Below are 9,150 nucleotides of genomic sequence, written 5' to 3' on the forward strand. Positions count from 1 at the left end.
CTCAAAATACGAGCTTAAATTGCAAATCGCTACGCTCCTTGACGCATGAGCCTAAACTCCATGTTCCTACACTCTTGACCCGCATGAGTCTAAACTGTGTACGGCCCATCACAAAAATATGTTCGCTAGGTTGAAAACCTTGAAAGAGGTAGCCTAGGCAAAAGTTAGGACATACAAAATAAAAATATAAATATAAATATAAAAAAACTCACCGATTATGAAATACGGTATGACTTGATCCTCTACACTGCGGTACGTAGGAACCTTAGAGTTTCATTCTAAGTTCAGTCACATGAGTTCAAAATATACATATTACCCCAATCGTTATTCGAAGGAAGAATGATGGAATATAATCCACTTGTTTGGAAATTAAAAATCGGGTTTACATGAACTTTGTGCCTCATCAAGGATTGGTAGTTCAATGGGGGCAAGCTCCATAGCAAATTGGCATCTCCGATGGATGGATGTAGACTTTTAGTAGAAGGCCAAATCCTTAATTTGAAGTCCTCAAGTTCGCCGGTCTTCAAGTTGAATTATATAAGTCCTCCAAATCTTCAAGTATGTCGCTCTTCAAGTTAAATTTTGCAAGTCCACCGCCCTTCAAGTTGAACTTTGCAAGTCCGCCAGTCTTCAAATCAAAGTATTCAAGCCCTCCAAGTCTTCAAGTTTGTCGGTAGTCACATTGAAGTGCTCAAGTTCGCCGGTCATCAAGTTGAATTATTTAAGCCCTCCAAATGTTCAAGTATGTCGCTCTTCAAGTTGAATTTTGCAAGTCCAGTGCCCTTCAAGTTGAAGTCTGCAAGTCCGCCAAACTTTAAGTTGAAGTATTCAATCCCCCCAAGTCTTCATTTCTGTCGGTCTTCAATTTGAAGTCCTCAAATTCGCCAATCTTCAATTTGAATTAGTTAAACCCTACAAGTCTTAAAGCTGAAGTCTTCAAGTCTGCTAATTTTTTAAGTTGAAGTTTAAAAGTCCACCACTCTGCAAGTTGAAATATCAAAGTCCACCAAATTTTCAAGTCCGTCAAATTTTCAAATTTGTTGGTCTTTAAGTTGAAATCTGCAAAGTCCGCCAAGTCTTCAAGTTGAAGTTTTCTAATTTGCTAATCTTAAGGTGGACATGTTAGTCCTTTTTCACCTTAAGTTGGTCTTGTCGCGGGTTTGTCCTTAAAATGAATTATAATTTTTTAATCTTAAGGTGGGCATTGAAGTCCCTTTGCACCTTAATTTGACCTCTTCGTAGGTTTGTCCTTAAAAGAAACTATAATTTTTCAATCTTAAGGTGGACGTTTAAGTCCCTTTGCACCTTAAGTTGGCCCCTTCACAGATTTGATACTTCTATATGTTGTCATGGATTTGATACTTCTATATGTTGTCATGGATTTGTCTTTCTATATACCGTCATGGATTTGACCTAATTTCTAATAAATCAAACAGTTTGCGATTCCGAGGTTTCTACATTAAGATATAAAACTTTTGGTGAAGTCGCACAAATCTGAAATTATCAGCATGACAGAAATTAAGGCTAATTTCGAAAAATCACCTAAGGTGATCCGCGAAAATTCTGCTTCAAAATTTCGGATATGTTCTAGAACTAAAAGTCTAACTTTTATAGAATCAAACAAACCGAGATTTGGACTTTTCTACGGCAAGGTATTAGTTTTATAGCACAAGATGTGATGGCTCTAAAAGGGTGACAAAAATTGAAAAAGAAGAAGTTACCTCTCTAATATGCACTCGAGAAATTGACAAACACTGCGAATTGATATTCATGAAGCCAAGGCATGCAATTATTTATAGATGCAAAAAAGCAGCTATTGGAAAAGTCAATAACGACGTGGGATCAATAAGTATTAGAGTCCAACAACAATAAGGAATCCTAATTCATGTAGAAAGGGAAGCTCTACAACCGGTGAAGGTTTTCAATAAATATACTTAATTGACATGGATCAATTTGTCACCAAAGCTATCAATTGACATGAAATTCACTCACAACCTTCACATATTCACGTGATGTAGTCTAGGGCATTGATCTACTATGTTTTGACTCACTTGGAAATACATTGCTAGGAGAAAAAGACAAAATTTCTTTCTTTATTTATCTAAGCTAAGTGAGCACTAATAGGAATTGATAAGATCATAGTGCTTCGAGATTCTCGGAGTCAAGTTCGTACAGTTCGGAATTCTATGGGATAAATCTTCACGCTACGTGTGTGTATATACTTGAGCCTAATTTTTAAAGTTCAAAATGTTATATCTCGACAAAATGACAAGGCATACCAAGTCAAATTAAAAGGCCAATGAAACTAGTTCACATGCGCAAGTCACGTGTTCTGGCCAATCAAATACGGCCTTGTCACATTTCAATTTGATTGGTCTGAAAGAATTTATTCTTATCATAACTATTCCCTCCCACAACTATAAATAGGAGTCTTCATAACTCAGAAAAGATACCAGAAGTTGTAACAAGAAGCAAGAGAGAGCTCGTGGATCAAACGCCGCAAATTTCTTCTATAAGTTTCAAGCTTCAAGCAATCAAGTTCAAGTTCAAGTTCAAGAAATCAAGTTCAAGCTCAAGAACGAAAAACAAATCAAGATTCAAGAGTACAAGTTCAAATCAAAGTTCGTGCTAGTTGAATTTAAAATCATCGTTCCTCACAACAAATATAGATTCAAGATCAAGCTCAAAAGCCCTTGAATTTATTTACTATTGAAAAGAAGAATCAAAAGATTCATAGAGATTGTACACTCATATTACTTGAAATTAAATACTACGATTGTTACAATATTTTCGGTCTCGATTATTTTTTTGACGCAATTTATTGTCTATAGTAACATATATGAAGTGAAATCTTATATAGAGAGCGTTGACGGCAATAGCAGAGCTACCTTTGGTGAAGGAGTTCAATAGAATCCCTTCACCGAAAAATTACCCTACGCAACAAGGGTAAAAACAAATTTTTTTGTATATCACATCCCGGCCCCTTGATATATGTTCATGTCTTAGGTATAACATTGTTGTCAGGGAAAATGACACTGTATAGCCGCTCTCAAAATAATAGTAAAAAAATATAATTTTTTTTAAATATATTTTGTATATATATATATACACACATTCTGTAAGTTATACACAAATATTATATAAATTTTATACACTTTTTCGGCTAACGAATGTAAATATTTTCTATCGTGAGCTAGAATTGATCATACCCCTTGGTTAATCCCTTACTCAAATTTCTGACTCTCCTATAGATTGAAAGTTAATTTTTTGTTGTTTTATTTTCTTGAATACACTCCAAACCTTTCAGAAAAAATGTCTTTTTATAAATTAACTGCTAAAAAATGAGAACAAAATATAAATAAGAACTTTTTTTCCTCTTAAATGATATACTGAGTATATTTTATAAAATATCATATATAATGGACAAGATTTTAATAGGAAAAGGATGGACAAGTATATAAAGAGTTATGTTTTCATTTTCGGTGTGAGCTCTTTGTTATTTTCATTACGTAAAAGGCCTAAAAATGCCACTCAACTAACAGAAATGGTTTATCTACGCCATCCGTTAAAAGATTGGTCCATTCATGCCACTAACGTTATACTTTTCGCCTATTCATGCCACTCAACTAACAGAAATGGCATATCTATGCCATCCGTTAAAAGGTTGGTCCACTTTTGGCTCATTCATGCCACTGACGTTATACTTTTGGCCTATTTATGACATTGTCTACTAACAATTCCATTTTCTGATTTTTCCGTAATAAGAATTAATTTTTCGACCCCGGCTTTGCCACGTGTCTTTATATTACGGGTTCTTCTTTACTTGGCCCTATATTTCTTTTAACCCTGATTATGTATAATTAACCATGCCCAACCCGATAAAATCCAACCATCTTTTAACCCAACCCCTAACGTTAGTGGCATGATAGGCCATTTCTGTTAGTTGAGTGGCATGAATAGGCCAAAAGTACAACGTTAGTGGCATGAATGAACCAACATTTTAACGGATGGCATAGATAGGCCATTTCTGTTAGTTGAGTGGCATTTTTAGGCCTTTTCCGTTTTCATTATAAAAAACTATACAACAATGGTTTCGTCCATAAAATACGATGCTGTACCAGGCATCTCATTAAAAATTTATCACCTCCTCGCATCTCCCACCCTGTGTTATTGTACCTTACCAGAAAATGAAAAGACATTAGCACAAATTAAAAGTTCCTAATAGTATACGTTATATCAAAATTAACGTATATTTTTATCAACTCTTTCAACATAAATTATATGTTTCTTAAATTATAGGACAGAGCTGTATCAATCACATCAACGAAAATGGAACTTGCCAAAGTAAATAGGATCGTGAGATGTTTTAAAAATATTGAATAGCCAAAGAGTTAGGTGGATGATTGCATGACTGAAATGCCACTATAAAGGGAATGAAAAAGATAAAAAAGCTGGGGATGCTAGTATGTCACAATCAGTAGTCAGCATCTGAATATTGATTAATTAATGATGATTTTTTTTGAACGATTCTAATTATTTTTTTAATTGTAAACCACTTATAGATGGTTGATTTTATTAAATAAACAGAAGAGTAAACAGAGAGGTGAAGGAGAACGAGGCCGAAAGTTTCTCAAGAAAATTTGGCAATTCAGTATTTTGATGAGAGGGATAATAAAACAGACAAGATGAAGTAATCAAAGGAACTTGAATGTGACTTGAGAAATAAAAGAAAATAATGCAAAATGTAAAAGCAGAAAACTTGAATATACTCGTTATGAAGAGACCATGTGATTATATACTTCAATACTTGTAGTGGCTAAGGTAAGAGTATAATGAATGTATAATGATGGTAGCCTCAATATTGACAGATGAAGGAATGGTTGATTTCTATTACTCCTATTAAGATTGGAATAACCTTAGTATGCTCTATACACAATGGAGTAAATGATAAATACTCACACGTCTTTTCTAAATTAAAGTCATTGTTTTATGATTTTGGAGGGCTATTTGTGCAACATATCTTCAGAAAAAACCAACACTATGACTGTTACTTTATCTAAATATGGTTGTACTAATAGTTACTTTAAAAAATGTAATTTAGAACAGGTGTATGACAAAAGAATAGTTGGTGATATTTTTTCCTACTAGTTGAATAAATTGGATAATTTCAGATTCAGGTAATTTTGAGAGTCACAAGAATTCCAGAATCAAATGGTGTATATAAACAAATGGCTTCATGCAACCAAGTGCATAAAATAACCAACTTTGAGTCCTCTCTTATTACAATTGCCAAGCAATACACACCACTGTCCTTAAAAATATTTTAAAGGGATTCAGACGTTTGACTAAACTTTGCCAAAAGGAAGCACTAGATAAAATGGAGAGGAAAAAAATGAAAATAAAAAAAGGTTCCCACAAACAAAACTGTAAGGGTGATACAATCCTAAGAATTAACCATCCTAAATATATAGAGATACAATTATGTGGGACTTCAATGGCTATACAACAAAAGGCAAGTCCAACAGCAGCAACCACAAAATTTGCTACCATGTGAATGTTTTCTCTTTTAATTAATACTAATTACCTTATCAATTCTTCCTAACTAGTAACTCAAACAAAACTGATACCTTGTGTGGCTTTTTATCGGAAAACTGGAAGAGTGCAGAACTGAAAAACGTCAAGAATCGAAAGGCCCTTGAGATAGAAGCTTCTTCAGTGTCTCGTACGTCATGAACACAATTCCCACACTGGGAACTACTTTGTAGTACTCGGGCATTATCCCTCTGTACAAACCACGTAAGCCTTCAGTTTTGATTATGTGCTTAAATATCCCCATTATGCCAGTGTTGTACACACGTGCACGTCCTCCTGCTCCTTCCAACTGCTTTCTTCGCCTCACAAGATCCAAAGGGAAAGTTGCTGCACATTATCAAGAATTACAATAGAGGAATTAAGAACTGCATTTTCATTCAAATACGTATGTAGTTTCACTTATAACCAAGTCGCAATCCTCCAAAAATTCATTTTTTCGTACCCCCTAATCCAGGCAAAGTCAAATCGGATAGCTATACTAGCAGTCTTCACTAAATGGTCACAAATAGCCACATAGTTTTCAGCCGAAAAATGGACAGCGAAGAATAAGAAAATTATTGTACTAAAATAAGCTAAAGTTATTGATACAAAGTACTCACCAGTGGAAGATGCAATTCCTGAAAGACTTCCACAAGCAAGGCTGACTGCAACAGTAGGATCATCGGGCCTGAGAGAAAACAGAAAATCAAAGACAAGATCACATTTAGTCAAGAATGACAGGATGTCTACCAATAGGGTAGACTATCAAAATGTCGTGGTACTTACCTTTGAGTCTGCCAGTAAGATCTCAAAGCCTCATAGACAGAAAAGCTTATCGCTATACTAGGTCCAACACCCTGCAAAGAGCAAACACCTAATTAGCATCGTAAAATACTTTTTCTTTTTCGGATGAAGACAGGGATTGATCAATAGCAGAGACCAGTAATGTAGCACCAAGCCCTTTGTACAACCCAAAAACGCCTTCATCTCTGCAAATGGTACGAAGAGCATGCCAGATGCCCTGATAGTATGCGGCATTCCTCTGCAAACCAGTTAAATGAAATGCTTTGTCACATTTGTGGAATAAATAAAAAGCCACAATCTAGTCAATCAGAGTGAAAGCTACACAACATTTTTGTTGCCCACACAGATAGAGACAAGTACAACAGATAGGAAGCATGACATTTGAATCGTGTATTGTCCCTCAACCATCTAAGTATAGTCTAAGAACAACAACAGCATGATGCTCCACTAATTAAACATTATAAGAAACCAAGATATGATTTAGAGAGGATATAACTAGTATACCCTGCTCTACTGTTCAATTGATCAACGGAACCTAGAAAATACTGTGACATACTTATACCTGTGCAGCTAATCTTGTCCTGACAAGATCCAATGGGTAGGTAGCAGCAGCTGCTGTTATTCCAGCCAATCCACCACCAACAAAGTGCACAAAGATATCCGCACCTACATTTCCCCCTTTACCATCCAGACCAGGAATTGTTTTCAATATCTGCCAAATGTAATAATTTTCAGAAGAGATGACAAATATTTCCTGCCAAACTTTATATAGGCACAGTTATATACTCACACTCTTGTAGCGTTCATAAGAATAGAAATTGACTGAGGAATACGGTAGCCTGTGAGCAATAGTGACCAAGTTCCCCTTCCAAAAAGCCCTGAATCCTTCTTCGTTGACTATTCGCAATGCCTCACGACATATACTGGGCTTGCTTAATACTGCTATATCTGAATGCATACCTTGAACCTAATAATTGAAAATTTTCAAACAATGAATTGAAAGGGATATCGAAAGACAAGAACTGTTGAAACATCGCTGTAATTTGTTTTTCCAATAAATCGAAGCTCTAAAGTTTTACTACTACTTTATTTTAGTTAATCTTAAGCAGTTCAAGCCAACGATAAGTCCCGAAACGAACCAAAACAAGCAACTGCAAACATTTTAGATATTGCATAGCACATATTTAAGAAAATATCAGAAAACAGAAGCATTCAACTAAATAAAATTAATTAAATGCACACGTAGATTTTCTCATCCCTCACACGACTATATTGCAACTCACACATTAACCAAATTATACTACCAATATCAAACCATTCAATTCAAACCTACATAGGTCTAATTTCCATTTCCTAAGAAATGGAACAGTTTGACCTATTCTACCCCATATCACCAATTATTTATCCCTCTGTCCAAATCAGCCAATAAAGTCTTTCCTCTTTTGATTCATTCTGCTAACTCCATTTTACATGTAACCTAATTTTGTTTTGCCTTTTAAAATCTTAAACTAAGAATGAAATGGACCCGAATTCAACATATAGAAGACTCATACAGCCCTAGTTGCCAATTTAGAAGAAAGAGAAAGGAAAATACATATCAAAGAAATCGGGTGTCTTTGGAAAAAGAAAAATTACCTGAAAAAGAATGGTGAGGCGGGCGAGGGGAGCAGTACAGGTTTTGCTGAAAGCACCAGCAATGCCACCAGCAAGAAGCTGAGGGACAGTACCAATCTGAGGTTGAGGCTGTGGCTGCTGTTGTTGTTGTGTGTGATAATGGTGATGTTGTTGTGACTTTTGGGGTTGTTGTAAAAACTTCCTCGCACCACCCTCCACTCCTACTCTTGCTTCCATTCTTGATCCAATTGAAAAGAAGATTGCTTCTTTATGTTAAAGTTTCAATTTTTTTTTCTTGAATCATCTGATATTGGTTAAACCCTAGGGAAAACCCAAGCTGGTTTGAAAGCGGTACTCTTTGTTTTATGAGAAACTATGTTGTTGTAAATACTTTTTCCATTTCTTTTAGGGGAATATTCTTTTCTTGATCTCTCTATGCTTTTCTTTATTTGCGTCTGCTTAGCTTGGGCTTATTTTTTTCTGATGGACTTTAAAGACGGCTGCTTAAACTAGGCCCATTGTGAATTCGGGATGTAAAAGACCCATTGACAAAAGGGATCGTTTTGTACTTATACATATCTATCTATATCTATCATCAATATTATTGTAAAAGCATAAATACAACGTCGGTTTACAAAAATAACCTTATAATGTTAAGCATAATAGTTCATAATAAAAGAACATAAGTAGAATTTTATATATTAGCCTTATAATCCTATTAGTTTTAGGATATAATACTACACGTTAGGAATCCTACATGATTACCTTTAGGAATCATATTAGTATAATTACTTTTCAGCTGTCTAATTCATATAAAATTGAAGAAGTAAATATTTTTAGTCATGTAATCCTATTACTTTTAGGATATACTTTTTTAAAATTCCTATTACTAATCTAATTTGAAAACGTATTATAATGTCCTATTACTAATTTAATTTGAGAATGTATTATATTGTCTAAATTCATTTAAAAAAAGGAGAGCCTATAATATTATAAAAGTATAAATACAATATTAATATACCAAAATAGCCCTAAAATATTAAACGAAATAACTCATAGGGAAAGGGCATAACTGCAATAACTTATTTTTCGTACTATAATACCTTCTATGCTAATTTTTAATATTTAATATTTTAAAATTAATAAAATTTGTCTATTAAA

At 34.4% G+C, this 9,150-nt stretch overlaps 1 protein-coding gene across 1 annotated transcript; it reads right to left on the bottom strand.

Annotated features, from left to right (window-relative positions):
- Window positions 1-5,393: 5,393 nt before the first annotated feature.
- LOC107806085 (uncharacterized) lies at window positions 5,394-8,372 on the bottom strand. The gene is made up of 7 exons (XM_016630200.2): window positions 8,011-8,372; window positions 7,166-7,342; window positions 6,938-7,087; window positions 6,512-6,613; window positions 6,358-6,428; window positions 6,192-6,259; window positions 5,394-5,919 (listed from the first exon to the last, which is right to left on the bottom strand). Exons 1-7 carry the CDS (start codon window positions 8,224-8,226, stop codon window positions 5,678-5,680), a joined length of 1,026 nt encoding a protein of 341 aa, XP_016485686.1. The 5' UTR covers window positions 8,227-8,372; the 3' UTR covers window positions 5,394-5,677.
- Window positions 8,373-9,150: the final 778 nt, after the last annotated feature.

The sequence above is a fragment of the Nicotiana tabacum genome, chromosome 2 (assembly GCF_000715075.1).
Source record: "Nicotiana tabacum cultivar K326 chromosome 2, ASM71507v2, whole genome shotgun sequence".
In the NCBI taxonomy this organism is placed as follows: Eukaryota; Viridiplantae; Streptophyta; class Magnoliopsida; order Solanales; family Solanaceae; genus Nicotiana; species Nicotiana tabacum.

What these genes read in the sequence shown, in the direction of transcription:
- LOC107806085 (XM_016630200.2), bottom strand. Translation starts at nt 8,226, where the DNA reads ATGGAAGCAAGAGTAGGAGTGGAGGGTGGTGCGAGGAAGTTTTTACAA. An exon ending in CTTATGAACGCTACAAGAGT is followed by an intron (nt 7,088 to 7,165) that starts GTGAGTATATAA and finishes TACATTTGGCAG; the next exon opens with ATATTGAAAACAATTCCTGG. An exon ending in AGGAATTGCATCTTCCACTG is followed by an intron (nt 5,920 to 6,191) that starts GTGAGTACTTTG and finishes GATAATGTGCAG; the next exon opens with CAACTTTCCCTTTGGATCTT.